Here is a 21,235-nt window from a genome sequence, read left to right as displayed (position 1 = left end):
GCACTCTCTCTCATCCATCGAGGAGGTCCATGGAACAGGGTAGAGGAGATTGTGGCTGTGGAGTCACTAATCAAAGATAATCAAGACCTCCGGAGACCAAGCAGGAAGCAGGTCTGATTTTATTGCGCAGTTACCATGTATATATAGCGAAGCAGATTACAGGCAGCCACCAATACAATTTCTGGCCAACCATGCTTGTAGCAACCAATCGAGGAGTGGGCCGTGGAGCAAGAATGGGCACTGCAACACTCATACCCAGGGCTGTGCCTACTGGGTAAGCAGTTTGTGGCTCACACGCCTAGCACAGGGGAGTGGTTTGCCACTTAGACACTGTTAACATATGCCATGTATGCAGTACTCCATGCATTTGTCCCCACACTAAAATCCTGATTTGTTTTTCCCCCTCAATTAATGAATGTTTTGTAGATCTCCTGCTAGTATAGATGCATCTGAAAATGGTGACCAAAGTGCCACTTTTCCTATTAATAAAATAAAGTGGCTTTCACAAATCAAATTAGTAGCAGTTAGGTCTGGAACCCAAGCCTCCTAAGTCCTTTTCCAATGCTAATTAACCACCCTACATTTTACATAGAAATCTGTCATAGGCTTGGTCTACCTACAAAAATGAGCTGAGACAAGATCAAGATGCAGGCAGTTTATGGTGAAAATCAATCACAAAGAACAGAAATGGAGAGCTATAAAGAGTGAAACCAGAAAATATGTAAAGCCTACTCAAAGGTGTTTGTTGAACTGGTGACCACTCTGAACACCTGAAGATAATTTCATTGTGGTTTCTGTGGAACCATATAGAATGTGAAGAGACAGAGAAGAGAAATATTTATTCTCTGGTTCCTAACATCCCACCCCGCCCCCCCAGTGAAAAGTTGTGAATTCCCTTGCTCTTCCAGGTTTACACAACCGTCAGCATGATAGGTTTCCCACAAGGCTACAGCAAAGAAGACCTTGGGCAAAACACAAAAGATAGAAACTGTAGGTGGAACCAAGTACTATGAAGTGACAGCTGCAAACAATTGGTTACCACAGCAATAGCTAGAGCAAAAAGATGAATGGAATGTACATGAGGCAAGGTCCTATACAAGATCATTCATTCAAATTCATATTAACCTTTGTATTCAGAGACAACTCTAAGCATTGAATACATGTATTTATAATCCAAGCTCCCCCAAATAGCTAATTTTTTAATCAGGCTGGATACACACACACACACACACATACACACACACACACACACACACACACATATGTATGTGTGTTTCACCCTTGACGTTTCCTTCTTCCTTGACCTCTTACTTTAGAAACCTATCAGTTTTATTCCTTCAGTATGTATATTCTTCATTTCCATTGGTATTATTGCCATAGTTCAGACCAGATGTTGTGTTGCACACCCATCAACTCAGTAGAATTGAAAGTTCGAGACCATCTTCAGCAATTTAGGGAAGCTCTAAGTAATTTAGGAATATTCTGTCTCAAAATAAGAAAAATTAAAAAGACTGGGGATGTAGATCAGTGTAAAGCATCCCTACAGTTCAATTCCCAATATAAAAAAAAAAAATGTGTGTGTGTGTGTGTGTGTGTGCGCGCGCGCGCGCGCTCGCGCGCATTACCATTGGCATGCCCACCATGTGGAGGGCAGTCTATTTATAGTTCACCAATTCAGCTGTTAATCTCATCCAAAAATACCTTCTAAATTGATATGCTAAATTAACCATTAGAAGGTTCTTCTCCCACACAACAGGAGCTTGCTCACCTCCTCAGCCACACTGTTACAAACAGCCAGGAAGTACAGGAGAGTTAGTGCTCCCAGGTCTAATAATTAACCAATGAGTACATATTTTGGTGGATATATGTTCCATTCCAGCCTCCCATCTTTTGTGTGGACAATTCTTGGAGGCTTTCTCTAATTGGAGCTTCTACTTCAGTGGAGCCTCCATTGACTACAACAGCTATCTCAATAAAACCTTTGTATCAGCTGTTCCTCCTTCCCTATGTCACTCTGTGTTCCCTCCCTTTTGCTTACTGGGATCCCCTTCCAGAGCATTATCTGCATTTAAACCTATGTTTAGATTCTTTGGAGAAACCCAAATTCAGACGCCTTCTTAGTAGCAGCTAACTAAGATGACTTCTCTCCTCTCTCGATTCATTCTGCTCCTGTCTCTCTGTCCTCAGTTTTTCTCAATAGTTTCTCTCTCTCTCTCTCTCTCTCTCTCTCTCTCTCTCTCTCTCTCTCTCTCTCTCTCTCTGTTTTTGCGGGGGGGGGGCTACTGGAAATTGAACTCACAAGTGTTCTACCACTGAGCTAAATCCCAGACCCCCACCCACAACATTTTTTTTTTTTTTTTTGAGACAAGGTCTAAGTTGCCCAGACTGGCCTCAAACTTGTAATCCTCCTTCTTCAGTCTTATGAATTGCTGGGATAGTAGGCATGTGCCACCACACCCAGCTTACTAGTTTCTCTTCTGCTGGCTAACCTTGAAGATTAAAGTTTCTCTGTCCTTCGTTTTCTTCCCTTCTCCCTCAAAGGTCCTCCTGATTAATTCATTTCAGCTTAGATCTCATGTTCACAGGAGGAGAAACAACTCCAGAAGAGTGTCCCAGGAGTTTGGTGGGGGTGGGGGGCTCCACTCAGGACAAGTAAGGTCCTTGATATGTGTGACTGAAAAGAATGTCAGTGCGTGTCAGTAGAGGCATGAAGTTTTATCTAGGAAATCAAGGAATACACATTCACTGGAGAATGTGAGCCATCTTGAGAATGAGAAATGTGTTATCAGGATTCCTGGCTCTTCTTTCACAGGAAACGTGGTGAGTTCAAGGTTGGGTATGAGAAGGTATGTAAAGATGACATGAGTCTGGTGATCTCAAGACAGTTTATAGTGGTCTTGATGTTCTCAAGATCCTCAGGTTGACATGGTCTCCATGACCTGATCAATAGATAATACTGAAAGTCCCCTATATTATAGGTTTCTCAAAATGTCATATCTCTCCTAGCTTAATCTATGTATTGGTTGGCTAATTAACAGTGCACAAGGCAATTATCATAAGCACATAAATTTTCAGTTAAATTTAAAATTTGCAGATTTCTCAGAAATCTGGAAGTGACAGGCCTGGGAAAGAGACTGGTTTGGGAAGTGACAGGAAAATATATGAAAATATAAGACACTCTAACTTAAAATTACATTTCTTGTCTTTCCTCTATATCTTCTTTCTACCTATTTTTTATTCCTTCCATCCTACCTTATCACCACTCTCCCTGATCTGGTCTCATATTTTCTCCTGCCTGCTGGGGTCCCTTAAGGCAGCACATAGCACATAGTGTGTGCAAGCGTTCTCCCCACCTCTGTCTCTCTTTCTCCTTCTCTCCCTCCCTTCCTCCAGATCCCTCTATTAATTTCTCAGATTTAGCTCTAGACTGGGTTTCCTCTTCCCTACCTGCCCTCCCACTGGCATTAAGTTCTTGTCTCTCATTTGAATTTCTCTGTCTGCGGTCCTGGTTTTCCCAGTCTTTAGTTCTCCCCATCTCCATCCACCCTCCAAGCAGCCACTGGCTTTGTCTTCCTAAATCACATGTTGCAACCTAACTAAAACCTTTCCACAGTTTTTAATCTTAAAGCACAACTCTTTAAGCCTTTGGTTGAGAAAAACTCTTGAAGACAATCTTCAGATAAGAACAGTGGTCATGTAAGCATCCTTGACGTTCATCTGGGTTACTTCTCCACTCCATTCCAAACTTACAGATGTGGAAAGCACCATTTTCCACCTGAAACATGGCCTAAGTTACAGAAATTTCCTGTTGGTAGTTCTCTTATCAAAAGTGAGTCAACCAAAATAAATAAATAAAGTGAGTCAACCTAAGACTTTCAATATGAACTTCCTTAACAACTAAGGGAAAAGTTTAAAGGACACACATGCACTATAAGCAAAAATGTATAAACCTTTAAGAATGGATTTTTTGGTGGGGGGAGGTGGCTACTGGAGAATGAACCCAGTACTACCACTGAGCTACATTCCCAGCCCTTTGTATTTTTATTTTGAGACAGGGTTGCTGGGGCTGGTCTCAAACTTGTAATCAATCCTCTAGCCTCAGCTTCCCACACTGCTGGAATTATAGGTGTACATCTCTATGCCAGGCTTAAATCTATTTTTTAAAAAATTTAATAAATATAAATGTAAAACTTAAACTCTACAGCTTAGAAGAAAACATAAAAGGAAATCATTGTGACCTTGAATTATGCAAAGTTTTCTTACAAATGAAACCAAAAGCATGATTCATAAAACAAAATGATAAGTTGGATTTCATCAAAAGTTGAACTTTTGGCCTTCAAAAAACACTTAAGAAAATTTAAGGATAAGCCATAGACAGGATGAACATTTTTTTAAAGATACTATTACTATATGGGGCTGAGGCTGTAGCTCAGTGGTAAAGTGCTTGCCTTGTATGTGTGAGGCACTGGGTTCAATCCTCAGCACCACATAAAAATAAAGATACTGTGTGTTCATCTACAACTAAATAATTTTTTTAAAAAATACTATATCTATAAAAGGATTTATATCCACAGTTAAGAACTCTCAAAGCTCAATAAGAAGACAACATAATAATCCAATAAAATGCGGGCAAAATTTTTGAACAGATACTTCACCTAAGAAGACTCAGGAGTAGCAAGTAAATATGTGAGGAAAATATGCCTGTATTGTTAGTCATAAGGGAAATACAAATTAAAACCACAACAAGATACTTATCAGAACAGTTAGCATTAAAAGGACTTGAACATAACAAATGTTGGCAAGAACACAGAAGTACTGGGACTCTTGTACATCCTTTGAGAGTGTGAAAGAGTATACCACTCTGGAAAATGATTTGGTAGTTTCTTAAGAATTTAAACACACACACACACACTATATATATATATAGTATGTTAGGCATGTTGTATTCATACAATGGAATACTACCCAGCAACAAAAGAACAATTTATTGAGACAACAACATTGGTGAATCTCAAAAATATTGCATTGAATGAAAGAGACAAAAAAAGAATATATGCTGTGGGATTCCATTTCTATGTATCAAGGAAGGAGACCAGGGTCCCGTGTACTTTATTTCTGCGTTTCTTCCTCAGCTGACAGAAATGTGGGGAGGAGAGGAAAGTTAATGTTCCTTTGAGGGCAGTCCTCTGCCCACAGAGGATACCAGTCAGTGCCCAGCCTCCTGATCCTTTTGAGGTATATGCTACAGCTTTTCAGAGGGTCTCTGTTGGGCTAGCTCAACCTCTACCTTCTTATTGGCATTTTCTCCTTCCTTGATACATAGTTTCTGCTCCCTTCCTCCTGATCCCTGGGACCACCCCCCAGGAAATTTCAAATCTAGGTCCAGGCACTGTTTTCCGAAGAACACAATCCAAGACACACCCTGGACTCTGTTTCCTCCCCATTGTTTCTCCTCTGAATGTCTTTATGATTAGGGTTCCCATCTGCAAGGAAAGAGGAAAGGGGGTGGAAAGGAAGGGACAGAAACAAACCTGAAGACCTCACAGATGGGACCTAAGGTATACTGCACCTGGAGTCCGCTAGGGACTCTCTCCTCTGTCTGTTCTTTCAAATTTTAGCAATAAACTTGCAAGGCAGAATTATTAGCCCTATTTGGTGGATAAAGAAACTAAGGAGGCTGTGGGGTTAAATAACCCACCCAAGTCCTCATGAAGAATTTGTGGCAGTTTAGGGTTTTAAACCCAAATCTATGTTCTTTCAGCTACTTTCCTTTTTGGATGAGGTCCTTTGATAGAACCTGAAGAGGCACTTTCAATCAAGTAAGACTATTACTTGTTTTGTTTTGTTTTTTTTTTTTAATTAAATAGTTTAACAGCTCTATTGAAGTAGAGTTAACACTTAGTGAACTGCACATATTTAAAGGGTACCATCCAATCAGTCTTGACGTTTGTGTATACCCATGAAATCATCACCACAATTAAAATGAACATCTTATTTAACCTCAAGTTTCCTTGTGACCCTTTTCAACCCTTTCCTTCTGTTCTTCTGTCATTCCCTCTTTCCTGGTAACCACAATCTGCCTTGTGTCACTTTAGGTGGGTTTGCATTTTCTATTTTAGAGAAATTAAATCACACCGCATGTATTCTTTTTTTGTCTCTTTCATATGTACCACTCGGGGCTTTCCCTCTCCTGGCACAAAGATGCTCAGGGTTAAGAACATTAGGCTGCTGACCCAAGGATGGCTCTGGGCCTGAGGCAGCCCCTCGGAGTACCTTGTGCCACACATCTTCAGGTGGCCTCTGATTTGTGCCAGGCAGGCATGACCCTCTCAGCATGACCCATGCCTCTGCTCAGCCCACAGGCAGGGAACACTGGCTTCCTGAGTAGCTCCCTGAGGACAGGTGTCTGGGGGAAAGGAGAGGGATAGCCCTGAGTGGCAAGCCACTGAAGGGACCCTGAGGAAAGGGTGGGGCTGGGAATTCCTCAGAAGGAAGAGCTGGCTGCTTCTCTGAGCAGTAGAAGAGTTCAATCAGTTTTCTCTGCTCTTACAAATAGTGAACTAGAAATGTTCCTCAGATGGGAAATACAATGATGTTTATTTTATTAAGAACTATCTCTTACCAGAGAAATGAAAAGTTGTACTCCGTTTGCATATAATGAGTCAAAGTGAATTCTGCTGTCATGTATAACTAATTAGAACAAATAATTTTTAAAAATTATTGTTTATTGAGCATTTAATACATGCCTGAAAATATGCTGTGCCGGGTTTCTGTTCTCGCGACTAAAAGGCTCAGGGGTCACTCCAGTTGAACTGGGCTGACTGGGCTGCACAAAATAACCACACAAGAGACACAAATACCTTTTTCTTTGGGGTCACTGTGATGGCTCCTCTGACCTTAAGGGTCCACAGAAAGAGAGAGAGAGAGAGAGAGAGAGAGAGAGAGAGAGAGAGAGAGCGCATGCACGGACCCCTTTTATTGATGAAAAGCTATTCAAATGAAGCAAGGGGTCAGGTTTCAGGGGGCTGAGTCTATCTTCATGATGTCCATTGTCAGCAGGTTGACTGACATCTGGGTAGGCCACACCCAAGTGCACAGTAAGAGAAGGGGATACACACAAGGCACTTCCATGGAAGATTCTATCCTAAACAGAGCAAGGGGTTATATTACAAAGGAATAGGTGAGCATAGCTTCACCCATGGGGCTGTAGCAAGACACAGCTATGCACAAGACACTGTCCCTCAAACCCAAGAAGGATGGGGAAAGCTCTACCACATTTCTGTGACTGAGTGCCTCAGCACTCAGCTGGGGAGTGTGACTCAGTCACGTGTGAGGTTGGTCTCCCACAATGCTATGTTCTTTCAAGCCTTATTTCATTTCATCTTTGCAACAACCTAACCCAGGAGGCACTACATTTAACCAAAGCTCAGAGATTGAGTAACTTGCTAACAATTAAATAGCGAGTAATTGACAGATTGGAATTCCATTCCAGATAGCCTGATTCCAGAGCTTCACCATCAACTCCCTGTTTAAAAAAAAAAAATAGTAGTACATGCATCTGGGAAATCCATTTGAAGCAGGGGCCTGCCCCACTGGAAGGAGAGGGGCTAGGAGAGTGCAGAAAGTAGTTTTTTTTTTTTTTAATATACTTATTTTTTAGTTTTTTTTTTTTTTTAGGTGGACACAATATCTCCATTTCATTTCTATGTGGTGCTGAGGATCGAACCCACAGCCTTGCGCATGCCAGGTGAGCACGCTACCATTTGAGCCACATCCCCAGCCCAGAAAGTAGATTTTTAACATTAATTAGACACAGTAAATGGAGAGGAAGAACTCTATGCTGATGGAAGGTACATTATGGGGGTATATGTGTGGACATTTGGTAGTTACAGCTGCTCAAAATCTTTGTAGTCCTTCTATTAATATAGAATCAAAAGAAATTCCCCTTCCCAAACACCCTTCCCTTGAGAAGTTACAGGCAGGTGAGTTAGGGTCTGCCAATGCGACGCTCTGGTATACAACTCCAAGACACAATTCCTCATCGGTGAGGAAACAGATGAGGTGCAGTTATTCCATTTTGCTGATACAGGAAAGCACAAGGTGGACAGATGAACAGCATAGTTCTTTGTGAAGGTATCAGTCTCAAGTTTGCTATGGAACTACAAGCAAAATGGGGATTTCAGACTGCTTGGAATCCCACAGAAGAGCTTGGGCAATGGGGGGCCTCCCCAAAACAAAAACAAAAACAAAGGGGAGGGAGCAGCAGGGGTCACAGTGGACAGGGTCCCTTTCCAAGTGGAAAGTTTTCCTATAACTCCTGTCTGCTCAAACACTGGAGTTTGTTTTGTGGCTTTTCCAAGTTGAATACAGACCAGTTTCCAAAAGTGACAGTTTGTTTGTGCCCACTACCCTCCTGTAAGGGTTTGTTTCTCAGTAGCTGTGGGTAGAGATCAGGGTTCCCCCATGAGCAGAAGTAGCCTTGTGCCAGTGGAAGGGATCTGCACTGCCCCAGTAGAAAGGATTCCTTACCTTTTGTTTGTTCCCATCTAGACCAAAAAATGGGGCATTCTTATTTGTTCATCTGCAATAAGCCCAACCTCATGGGTTTGTGAGTATTTCCTGCAAAATGCTTTCTGAACTATCAAGTTGAAAAAGACCAGCGTTATCATTGCTGATGATAATGACGTGATGGTGCCTGGGAGCCAAACTAAACAGAAACTGAAACAGAAAAAGCAGAACACTCAGTCATGCACTCTCACAAGGTTCACACTGGGAACTGTGCCCTCAGCTCACAACATCCTCTCTGACTAGAATGACCTCTCCCAAGTTTATATCTGTCAAAATCTTACTGATCAGATGGAAACTCCAAGAGTTAATGAATGCAATCAAGCATCAAAAGTCAGCAGCAAAGAGTGAATGTCCAGGAGGCAGGAAAGGGGAGCCACCACATCCCTGGCCAATGTCCTAGGGAGATAGAGGAGGCTGAAGTGTAGTATCACTGTACACAGTTCACAGGTTTGTTGTAGGAAAATTAGGAAATACAGATGAAAAAATAAGGATACAGATATAAGAAAATAAATATCATCTATAAGCCATCTGTGAGCCCACCAACCGGGAATAACTACTTTAATTTTTTTCTTCTTGTCTACTCAGGTATTTTTCTAAACACATACATTTTTTTCCCCAGTAAAGTGTAATGTTTACACATAGCTAAATGCTTATTAATATAAATCTCACACATTCCTTTCTAGTACATAGCATTTATATTTAGAATATTCCAAAGATAGCAGATCCATAAAATTTACCATTTTAACCATTTTTAAGTGCACAGTTCAGTGGCATTAAGTCCATTCACACTGTTGCATATCCACCCCTACTATCCATCTCTAGAACATTCCCAAACTAAAACTCTGGTAGCCACTATACCTTAATTTTCCTCATTTCCCAAACTAACATTTAACACCACAACTAAAGTCTACCCATTTCATTAACAGCACACACTGGACTAAAAGAACCCCCAAATTATTCCCTTAATCATTGGGCTGAAAACATCCACTAGGATTAACACAAAAGTAGCAGAATTAAAAGCCTCTATTCACTACAAAAACTGTTGGCGCAGGTTATTACAGTTATCCAACTGATTTGGTGCTGACTTTACAAAAGCAGGTAGACTCCCTGGCAGTTGTGGCCCTCCAAAATCCATGGGCCTTTGACTTTATGCTGGCAAAAGAAGTAGGCCCATGTGTCTTCCTCCAGGAGGAATGTTGTTATTATTATTTTTTTAGTTGTTAATGGATTTTTATTTAATTAATTTTTTATATGCAATGCTGAGAATCAAACATAGTGCCTCACACATGATAGGCAAGTGCTCTACCACTGAGCCACAACCCCAGCCCCAGGAATGCTGTTTTTATATCAACAAGTCCAACACAGCAGATAAACTAAAAAAAAACTGGCCACAGAAATAGCTAAAAGAGACCACTCCTCTTGAGGTATGGGCCTCCTAGGGTGCTTCTGGCCCTGAATAGCCCCCCTCATTGGGCCTTTTCTAATGATTCCCCTAGTACTTCATATAGGTCCTTGCATTCTCAATGTTTCCAGAATTTCCTGATGGACCAGATAAAGATCTTCACCAATCAGACAGTCATCCTGATGGTCTTGAATAATATATGAGACTCCAACCTGAAGGGCTCCCAGAAGGTTACAGGATAACCACATCTGGAAACTATTAAAAATCCTAAACCTCATCCCCCCACCATTCACCCAGAGAATGCAGCCCCCTCCCAGCAAGAAGTAGTTACAGAAAACTGACTTCCAGCCCTCTGCCATAATAAAACAAAAAGGGGGGAATAATGGGATATCCTGAACATAAGTGACTCCATTTTGTTTCTGGAATTGCCTCTTGGCCCTGGGGCCAAGGCTTATGAGCTACCAAGAAAAAGAAACTCAAAATACCCTGTTCCCATAGCTCCCCACCTCACCCCCTTCCAAGGTTCCTAAATACAAAGTTCTTTTATTGTCCAGCTACCTTGCACTCAAGGTCAATTCTAGCTGCTGCACTCAAAGCCATATCGAACTTGCTCTTATACCTTGTTAAAAAATATAAAAACCCTATTAAGATAACTCTTTCTGCTGCAAACCACTTTACTGGGCAGCCTGGCAGTCTTTCCCTGCTAATAAACTTCACACTTCACTTACTAAACATGAGACTTTGTCTCAGCAGATTTCTTTGAGTGTTCTGTCCTAACATCTGAGGCTAGTTTGAACTCACAATCCTCCTGCCTCAGTCTCCTGAGCCACAGGGATTACAAGGTTGCACCACCGCACCCAGCCCAGGGACTCTTAACCACTGAGCCACATCCTCAGCCCTTTTTATTTCTTATTTTGAGACAGAGTCTCACTAAGTTGCCTAGGGCCTTGCTAAATTGCTGATTTACCTCAAACTTGGGATCCTGCCTCAGCCTCCTGATTACAGGTATGTGCCACCATGCCTGGCATGAACAATATTTTTTAAGACTGAAAAACATTTTATTGTATGTATATAACAAATTTTGTATATACATTCATCTGTTGATGAACATTTGGGTTGTTTTTTTACCATTTGGCTATTGTGAATAATGCTGCTATAGACATTGATGTACGAGTATCTATTTGAATTCCTGCTTCCATTTCTTTTAGGTACATACAAAGGGGGGGGCAAGTACTGGGGATTGAACTCAGGGGCTCTTGACCACTGAGCCACATCCCAAGCCCCTTTTTGTATTTTATTTAGAGACAGGGTCTCACTGAGTTGCTTAGCGCCTCAGCTTTTGCTGAGGCTGGCTTTGAACTCATGATCCTCCTGCCTCAGCCTGCCAAGCCAATGGGATTACAGGCAAACTTCACCAGGCCAGGCCTAGATTAATTCTTGTATCACAATTCTAGGAAGGCTGGAATGGATTGACCTTGTTAGTACATCCTTTCCCAGTGTTAGCACAGCATATGAATTCAGGAGACAGTATTTGGAGGGCTCCTACAGTTGGTGGAAGACTGAAAAGAACTAAATTTCATTCCTAGTCTAAAATTCTGTAATCCTCACTGGTTTTAGGAAATGCGCTTGCATCAAAAAAGAACTTGAGGTTTGAATACAGAATGACCTGGATTTGATTTCATTCTTAGATACCAACTATATGACTTTATATATGTGATTTATCTCTTGTACCTCATTCTGGCCCTGGGAAAGAGGATAATCAAAATATTATTATAGAATTAGAGATGAGGTTACATAAAAGCACAAAGTAACCACAAAATAAATATTACTATTTACATGTAACTCCTATAGATCCTTTAAACCTGGTGCAATTGCAATGTTGTATTGCTTTTTATTTAAAAAATTAACTTATTATGAATTTTCTGACTCTTTATCCTCTTCAAAAATTATGCCTTAACAATAAAGCCTAGTGACTACAAAAGGAAAAAAAAACTCTTCTAACATTTAATGAGCCAGAAATTTACTCATTAAAATAAGCACTGGGGCTGGGGTTGTGGCTCAGTGGTAGAGTGCTCCCCTAGCATGCACGAGGCACTGGGTTCAATCCCCAGCACTACATAAATGTAAAATAAAGATATTGTGTCCACCTAAAACTAAAAATAAATAAATAAATAAGCACTCAAACAAATTTGGGGGTTCTTATAAATGCCAGGACTTTAGAAGTTATCTCGTTGAACTCCCATTACAGGAATCCTTTGTTTCATTCTCTCGTCCTGATGGCTGTTCATGCTTCTTAACCCCTTAGCCAGAAAAGGGTGAGGCAGAGAAGTTTATATGTGTTTTTGTAGCACTGGAAATTGTATTTTGTATTTTATTTAGAGACAAGGTTTCACTGAGTTGCTTAGCATCTCACTTTTGCTGAGGCTGGCTTTGAACTCATGATCCTTTTGCTTCAGCCTCCTGAGTGGATGGGATTGCAGGTGTGCTCCACTGCACCTGGCTATCTGGGCATTTGTGATAACCTGTTGTTCCTTACTTATTTTTTTCTGTTTCATCTTTTATTTATTTAAACATTTCACAATAGCTTCTTTAAATTTTTAATCTGATCATTCCCAACTTTGAAGTCCCTAAAAGTTAAGACCTGTCAATTGGTATTCTTGCTACCTCTCATGGTAGTTTGAATTCTTATGTGTTAGTATTTTTTTTTTTTTGGTGAGTTCATATTTGACTGACTTTAATCCAGCAGACTAGATTGAGCATGCTTTCCTCTAAGGAGAATTTGATTTGCTTCTGTTGGGTCTACTTCTTCAGGTGATATTAATCTGAGGCCACTAGAATTTTTTTCAGTTTATGGTTTACTTAAGTAAAGGGAAAGTAAAAATTCCACAGGTCCATATGAGAACAGGTCTTACATGGAAATTAATGTTTTTTTTTTTTTTTTAAAGAGAGAGTGAGAGAGGAGAGAGAGAGAGAGAGAGAATTTTTAATATTTATTTTTTAGTTCTCGGCGGACACAATATCTTTGTTGGTATGTGGTGCTGAGGATCGAACCCGGGCCGCACGCATGCCAGGCAAGCGCGCTACCGCTGGAGCCACATCCCCAGCCCAGGAAATTAATGTTTTTATTAATTTGAGCATCTAGTATTACAGCCAGATAGTTTTTCTTGTAGGCTCTCTCTGCAAGTGAGTGGACTTTCACCTTTTAACTAAGAATGTAGTGACTTTGAGGGTTCCAGCTTCATGGAGATATTATGGTTTGTCCCCACCAAAACTCATGCTGAGGCTTGATCCCCAATGTAATGGTGTTGAGAGGTGGTAAAGCTTTAAGAAGTACCTAGGTCTATGTCAAAATGAACCCCACTATTATCTATGAATATAATGTACCAAAAACAATAATTCAAAAAGAGATAACTAGGTCATTAAGAGGGATTAATGCAGTTCTTTTGCGATGGGTTTGCTACCATGAGATCAAGATGTTATAAAGTGAGGCAGCTTTTTGTGTTTTCCCTCTTCTGCATACAACTACTTGCCCTTCCACTTTCTGCCATGAGTTAAAGCAGGACAAAGCCTCAGCAGAAGACAAGATGCCAGTGCCCAGTCTCAGACTTCCAAGCTTCCAGAACCCTGAACCAAAATAAACCTCTTTTCTTTAAAAACAAACAAACAAACAAAAAAAAAAAATAACAGTCTTGAGTACTCTGTTAAAGCAACAGAAAGCAAACTAAAACAAGAAAACAGAGGACCCTCAAGTTTAGCTTTCCTATCTTTCCTATCTTTCTAAGTCCTCAGACTTATCATCTGGTTCTTCCTCAATCCGCATACTTAGTCCTCAAAGTTTCTAGTGAGTGAACCTCTCAGTTTACTTTTGGTTTATATTATTTTATCTCATTGGTTTTAGGAGATGCCTTGGGGGATTATCCTTATTTTCTTAGGAGCTCACTAGTAAACTTAAAATATTTATTGTGTTTTAAATATCACAGGTATTCTGCCATGGAAAGTTCTTGAGAATATCAGGTCTATCATACTACTAGAAGAGGATTTTTTAAACAAACAAAAAATGTAACTATATGGTACATATTGTTTTAAAACCTGATTTTTTAATTTGATACATGATACACACCTTTCATATTAAAATATACATCTGCAGCATCATTTCAATGGCTGTAGATTCTTTCATTACTAATTTATTCAACCTATTTTTCTATTACTGGATATTTAGTGTTCCGTTTTTTCACCATTACAAACAACATAATTCAATGTTTTACATTATAACTAAATCTTTGCATTCGTTGTGATCTTCTTCCCTGTTTTTTTTTTTTTTTAATTTTTAGGTGTAAAAGGACATATTACCTTTATTTTGTTTATTTATTTTTATGTAGTGCTGAGGATCAAACCCAGTGCCTCACACATGCTAGGCAAGTGCTCTGCCTCTGAGTAACACCCCCAGCCCTTTTTCCCTGTTTAACAGTTTATAAAAGTCAGACCTGGGCTGGGGATGTGGCTCAAGCGGTAGCGCGCTCTCCTGGCATGCGTGCGGCCCGGGTTCGATCCTCAGCACCACATACCAACAAAGATGTTGTGTCCGCCGAGAACTAAAAAATAAATATTAAAAAAATTTTTAAAAAAAGTCAGACGTGCTCAATGTGAAAAAAAAATTCAAACAGTAAGGAAAATAAAAATTCTCCATAATGTTCATTACTTCACCTTAATATCATTAGTTCTATAATTGGGATTCTTTTTTTTTTTCTTTTTTGAAACAAGGGATTGAACCCAGAAGTGCCCAACCACAAAGCCACATGCTGAGTCTTTTTTATATATATTTTATTTAGAGACAGGGTCTCACTAACCTGCTTAGGGCCTCATTAAGTTGCTGAGGCTGGCTTTGAACTTGTGATCCTCCTGCTGCTGGAATTGCAGGCCTATTCAACTATGCCCAGGTATACTTGAGATACCTTAATAAACAATGGGTGAGAATTAGGACTAGAATATGCAAGAGAGATCACTCTCCTGCCTCCTACTCTCCCAACCCCACAAAAACCAGGGAGAAACAGAACTCCTACCAGGGATGGGCTAAAGGTAATCAAAAACAATTAGGAGCTGAAGGAAGGAAAGATACCAAAACAGACTCCAAAAACCTGGGACAACTGGGGTCAGGGACACCAGGCCTCAGGGAAGGCCAGAGTTCCAAAATCCAGGAGTCAACTCTTCCTAAGTCTACCACCATCTGGCCCTCCCCCACCTCCCTGAGGCTCCTTGGAAACTGAAGGTTTTAAGTATTCATTCAAGGTTTTTCTTTCTGCTCCCTCTTTCTTTTAAAGGGACTCAGCTTATTTTGAGTCAAAAAATAGTACAGGCTCTGGCACCACTCCCATCCCTATCTATGCTTCATAGTATCTTATCCCTGATTCTCAGGATCTTTTCTCAATCTAAGGGGAACAGGGAGCCATAAAAATTAACCCTTCTATCTCTTTTCTTCTTGGTCCCTTCAAATGCAAGCATTGAGCTCAGGATTTTCTCCCTAAAGAAAATCACAAAGGGATTTGTGATAACTTTTAGCTCCTCGTTCTAGGCTTTCCTGAGGATACTGCACTTGTCTTCTTGGATTCTGTGGGAGTCTACCACATCTCTGTAATTAAGCCTACTTTAGATGGAGTCATACATATGAGGACCCCTAAACCATAAAGAAGCCTGATCTCCCTCCACCCCTCCATGAATATGAAGTTCCATCTGAGGTGAGAAGCATTTTTAGGAAGTTTCACATGTTTTGGTTGTTCCTTTATTCATTCAATTCAGCAAATATTTATTGGGCACTTACCATGTCGTGATTTTTTAGGAGACTACAGTCTTATCATTCCCAAATTGCCCAAAGTAGCATGGGCCAACCCTACTTAAATCCATGAATCCTGAAGTTCTGTTATTGTGGAAACCATTAATGGCTAATGTCTTCTGTTCCCACCATTAGAGCTTGTGGACCACAGAATGGAAAGCATGTACCAAAGAGAATACTTTTTAGTGACAGCTGACACTCAACCCATAGGGTTGGGTCTCCCTATGAAGGACTAAGTACCTAGAGCTGGCTCCATCTAGTTCCAACAACCTGCAGCCATGGTTAGGTCTTGGTGGGATAAAATATGCACACCTTTTGTCTACCCTAAATCCTTAAGTTTCCCCATGCTCCAGAGTTCTCAAAGGCCCTATCCAGAGTATATACTTGTCAAGAAATTAGGTATTTGCATAGAAGAATTATGTAAAGGAGAGGTCATGAAGCTCTAAAATATCTACTGCAATGAACCACAATGTCAGCAACTCTTTTGCTGGGTCAACACACCTAGCCTGATCACAACACCCTGAGAGAGGGTCTTGGGTCTTCCAGCCCCAGGAACTCCTGATTACTGGGCAGACAAGTCCGTTTTAGTGCAGGGCTTGCCTCAGCAAGAGCAGCTCTCAGGGACAGGGCAGGAATATGGATGTCAGCTCTTCACTGTATTGTCGGATGCTTTAGACCTTCCACTGTCTGCTTCACCATCAGAGGAATGGTATGGCCCTGCAGTTTATGTGAAAGTAGGATAACTTGAGCCAGGCATGAAATTTCATATGAACTTGAGCAAGGTACTTAAACGATCAGTGCCTCCATTTCCTTATAAATAAAAAAGGTAAGAAAAAGCAGTACCTATCTCCCTTTAGGTTGATGTGAGATTAAATAAATTAATATGTGGCCCTGGCATATGGTTAGCTTCATAGCTGTCTTACCCATGATCTTGGGCATCTGCAAGCGCTTGGACCACAAAACCCTCTTAACCACAATCTACACCTCACCCCAGTCCTGGCAGATGGTAGAGTTGGGAATCCCGTTGGAGAAGGGAGAGCAGTGGCTGGAGGAGTAGGATGATTGTGGTTGCCCAGAAGGTGAGGACTCCTCCCGTGGCACCTCCAGGGCTCAGCTACACCTAATCTGGTCACAGAAACCAACAGGTGCACAGGAAACACTAGACAGAAGAAAAAGGCAGTAAGTAGTCTTCATTCTGCCCCACCCCGAGTAGGGCGGGACTGAAGAGTGGCTGAATGGGGAAGGAAGTTGTTCAGTCACTCCAACTAGGGGGAACGATCCGGAAAGCGGAATCCGTGCCGCGAGCCTAGAGACTGACCTCTCTTCAGACCCCATCCTCATCTCTGCTTAAAACCCCAGCCCCCCCCCCCTCCCCAAATCACTCCATCGGTGAAGCTTACAACTTCCAGAAGTCCCTAGCACCTTTCAGTCTGATGTCTGGCGTCAAGCTTTGGTGAGTGGGGATTGGGATGTCGAGGGGCAGCCTCAGACACTCCCCCAACACAGGACACGCTCACAGAATGCCTACCATCCAGGTGCCACAGTCGGGGACGGTCGGGGCGGGCGGGGATGTTGGAGATTGATCTCACCACCCCCAGTCGGGGGAGCAGTGCGGTCGTGGGGCATGGCCAGTTAGTGCACAAGACCCCTCTCTCAGGCCCAACGGTGCCCCCGCCCCCGTGCTGCCTCTCGAGGAACTGATAAACCCAAAGTTTGTCGGCGAAGGCGGCTTCGGCTCAGTGTTCCGGGCACAACACAGGACGTGGGGCTATGATGTGGCAGTCAAGATCGTGAACTCGTGAGTGACCTCGGCTGCAGCCGAGGTTTGACTTAGAAGGCGGGACGCAGCCTGAATGGGGAAGGGAGGGAGATCTTCCCAGGACCCGAACCCCACTGCAGCTCTCTCCCCGGAGTGTAGGGAGGCGATATCGAGGGAGGTGAAAGCCATGGCAAGTCTTCGTAATCAATACGTGTTGCTCCTGCTGGGGGTCACCGAGAACCTGGAGTGGGGCTACGTGTCCGGACCAGCTCTGGTGACCCGATTCATGGAGAATGGCTCCCTGGCTGGGCTATTGCAGCCAGAGTGCCCTCGGCCCTGGCCACTCCTTTGCCGCCTGATGCAGGAAGTGGTGCTGGGAATGTGTTATCTGCACAGCCTGAACCCAGTGCTCCTGCACCGGGACCTCAAGCCCTCCAACGTCCTGCTGGACCCAGAGCTGCATGTCAAGGTCAGCCCATCTAAGCTCCACTCCAGCCTTGGGACCATGCCCCGTTCCAGAGCTGTTCCAACCCCACACACTGGATTCAGGACCTGTGGCAGCCCTGTCTATTGAATACCCTCATCCTTTCCCTCTGGACTCAGGGAGTTTAAGCCAGGAGTTTAAGCTCCTGGCATATCAGGTGACAAAGACCCTGACCCACCTGTTCACTTCCTCAGGCCCAATCCACCAGGCCTTCCTAGGAGCCATGGCAAACCCAGCCTAGTAGACTCACTTTTCCTCTGACCCTTTGTACCCCTTTTACAAAGCAGGACCTGTACCTTCTGGAGGGTGGGGACAGATTATTCTGGAGACTGTCCGGTTCCCTCAGTCTAATATCTCCTCCTTCCCTTCCTTTGCAGCTGGCAGATTTTGGGCTGTCCACATTTCAGGGAGGGTCACAGTTAGGGGCAGGATCCAAGGAACCTGGAGGTACCGTGTCATACTTGGCCCCAGAACTGCTTGCTAATGTAAACGGGAAGGCCTCCCTGGCCAGTGATGTCTACAGGTAAGCAACCCACATCAAGTGTACATCCCAGATTTCTACCTCTGGGTCCTTGTTAGGATGGTATATTGGAGAGGAGTTTTGCCAGTGGTTGGCCAGGCTTCTATCTTGTGTCTCCTGCAGCTTTGGAATCCTCATGTGGGCAATGCTAGCTGGAAGAGAAGCTGAATGTAAGACTAGGCAGCCCTCGGTGCCTCCCTCTGAAGATCCCAAGCACTCCCTTTCCTTCTGAAACTGCCTCTACCCTCCTCACTTCCTCTACCCTCCTCACCTCCCCCTTGGGCAACACTCCCTGACCCTGCCTAACATACAGCCTTTTCTTATCACCACCCTCATCCCCCCCCAGTTGTGGGAAAGATATCACTGGTGCAAGAAGTAGTATGTGAGAAGCAGATCCGGCCCCCATTGAATGAGATACCTCTGCCCAGCCCTGAGACTCCTGGCTTGGAAGATCTGAAGGAATTAATGCAGCACTGCTGGAGATCTGAGCCCAAGGACAGGCCATCCTTCCAGGGTAAGCTGGCCATTTCAGTGGCGACTGGGGTAGCTTTGGGTCTGTCTGCAGGGGACTTGTCCCAGGGAAGGACATTCTGCTCACCTGCAACCCATTCTGCTGTCTTTCAGAATGTCGACCAAAAACTGATAAGGCCTTCTTCCTGGTCCAGGGAAAGATGGATGCTGCTGTCTCCAAGGTGAGTGACCAACATCAGCTCTCCATCAGGAGTTGGTCAGGGATGGCACATATGTCTCTCTTGTTCATCTATTGACTCCCCACTAGCCACTGTTCTATCATCCCCACCTTCCCACCCTACCCATGAGTTCTCAGGCAACAGACTATGGACCAAGCTACTACTCCTTCAGGTTTAATCTGGCTCTTCCAACTCAAGTTCTTCCGTCCCTACAGGTGAAGAAGTTTCTGTCTGAGCAAGGAAGCAACAACAGGAGGTTGTCTGCCCCAGAAACAAGTCAAAGAGGGATAGAAATGGATGGCCCTGGGGGAGCCACAGGAAGCCAGTTCTCTTGGACTGATTCCACAATTTCTGAGCGGCTGAACAAGATGAATCTGGAGGAGTCCCCCAGCTCAGTCCTTGAAAAATCCACAAGCCTTCCTGAGGGGAGTAGGACACAGGAAGAGCAGATTCAGCATGCCAGGACAGCAAGAAGATCTTCAGATTCAATGACTCAAATTCCCCAAACACCAGAGACCTTACCTTTCAGAAACCAGATGCGCAACCCTATCTTCACTAGGATTCCAGGTCCTGAACCACAAGGGAATCAGGTGAGACATTGGCAGGACTCAGGGATGCTCCAGGACTCCTGTAAATTCTGTCCCCTTAATAGTGAAAACCTGGGACTTCGGGGGGGGGGGTGTAGTGGGAGAACCAGACCCTAGGACAGAAAGCTTAAGAACTATGTGTTGTTTTTAGGGATCTAAGAGATATGATGCCAACTGGTCTTCCAGAGACCCAAAGTCAAATCCAACAACAGGTACCTATTCCCTACTCTCCTCTTTTCCCCTACTCAATTTTCCACCACCTTCTTCTTCAACACCTATATGTAGATCCAGGGTATTTTTAGGGTGGGGAGAAGAACTAGAGATCATCTAACACAATCTTTTAATTTCATAAAGTAAGAAACTAACATCTACTGGGAGAGAATCCTGCAGAGGTCACACAACAAAGTCTGGACATGCCCCTGGGTATACTGACTTACCCCAGCACCAGTTCTACGAGAGCCCTAAATTCTGTTGTTAATACAGAAGTACAGCAGAACTCCCAGCAAAAACACCTAAATATAGGTTATTATTTTCTTGAGTTTCTGCAAAATCAATCCCAGAGGGGCAGCCTGAGGGAAAGGCACACTTTGACATAGCCACTGGTAGGCTCAGAGACTCCATGCTTGCATTTCCCCAGGCTGAACACAAGATGCCGCTGCCCCTCTGCCCCAATGTGCCTACTAACCTCATCTTTTTGACCACTACCACTCTTTCTCTTAAAGGGTCTATTATCTTAGACAATTGCTCTGCGGTGCAGATTGGAAGCAACAATTCCTTGATCATACAAGAGAGAACTACATTGCCTAAGCAGGGCCCAACACCCTTCAGCATGGGTAGGGGCAGGAACCTCCCCAAAAAATAGATTCAAAAAAAGGCTTGAAGACTCCAGTGAGCCAGCATAATCACAATGGGAATTAAAGCACCAGAGGCTAAGTTGCCAGCAGAGGCTGAGGCAACTAGTGTCACTCCTCAATCCATGCCCAAACTGACTTTGTGATCTGCCTCCTAAGAAGTCAATAAATGTGATGGACTATAAACCAAGCCAGATGAGGGAGTCTGACGTGTAATTGTCCTCTGTTACGGGTGGGAGAGTCAGGGATGGGGGCAGGGCAGGAGCTCGAAACCAGGGAATAGGAGGTGCTGCAGCTGGATTGACCAAAGCAGGAAGGAGGATAATGGGGGTTGGGGATGGGCAACCTTGTGGTACACAAGGTCAGGGCACAGCCAGTGGCAGGAAGGAATCCTAGAGGCCTGACTGCCCTGGTGCTCTTATTTCAGGGTGGGGTGCTTCCTCTAGAGCTCAGGACTGACCCCACCTTAAGCCTAAACTCACAGATCCCCTTTTCTTCTGGATTTCAGAGACTCAGCTTTGGGTCCTTGGGGGAAGGGGTGTTTGTGG

At 43.2% G+C, this 21,235-nt stretch overlaps 1 protein-coding gene across 1 annotated transcript; it reads left to right on the top strand.

Moving 5' to 3' along the window:
- The first annotated feature begins 17,102 nt into the window (after nt 1-17,102).
- On the top strand, nt 17,103-20,852 carry Ripk3 (receptor interacting serine/threonine kinase 3). The gene is made up of 10 exons (XM_026406120.2): nt 17,103-17,250; nt 17,455-17,595; nt 17,716-18,025; nt 18,418-18,563; nt 18,684-18,730; nt 18,907-19,074; nt 19,185-19,252; nt 19,465-19,839; nt 19,988-20,048; nt 20,559-20,852. The coding sequence occupies exons 1-10, from the start codon at nt 17,231-17,233 to the stop codon at nt 20,696-20,698; spliced, it is 1,476 nt and encodes a 491-aa protein (XP_026261905.2). The 5' UTR covers nt 17,103-17,230; the 3' UTR covers nt 20,699-20,852.
- The last annotated feature ends 383 nt before the right edge of the window (nt 20,853-21,235 follow it).

Source organism: Urocitellus parryii, chromosome 6, assembly GCF_045843805.1.
Source record: "Urocitellus parryii isolate mUroPar1 chromosome 6, mUroPar1.hap1, whole genome shotgun sequence".
Lineage (NCBI taxonomy): Eukaryota > Metazoa > Chordata > Mammalia > Rodentia > Sciuridae > Urocitellus > Urocitellus parryii.
Note: the sequence above shows the minus strand (reverse complement) of the source record. Positions and strands in the feature narration are given on the sequence as shown.

Excerpts from the sequence above, each read along its gene's own strand:
- Ripk3 (XM_026406120.2), top strand. The coding sequence starts at position 17,231 with ATGTCTGGCGTCAAGCTTTG. Across the intron at positions 18,731-18,906 it reads AGCTGGAAGAGAAGCTGAAT|TTGTGGGAAAGATATCACTG; the intron begins GTAAGACTAGGC and ends ATCCCCCCCCAG. Across the intron at positions 20,049-20,558 it reads AAAGTCAAATCCAACAACAG|GGTCTATTATCTTAGACAAT; the intron begins GTACCTATTCCC and ends TTTCTCTTAAAG.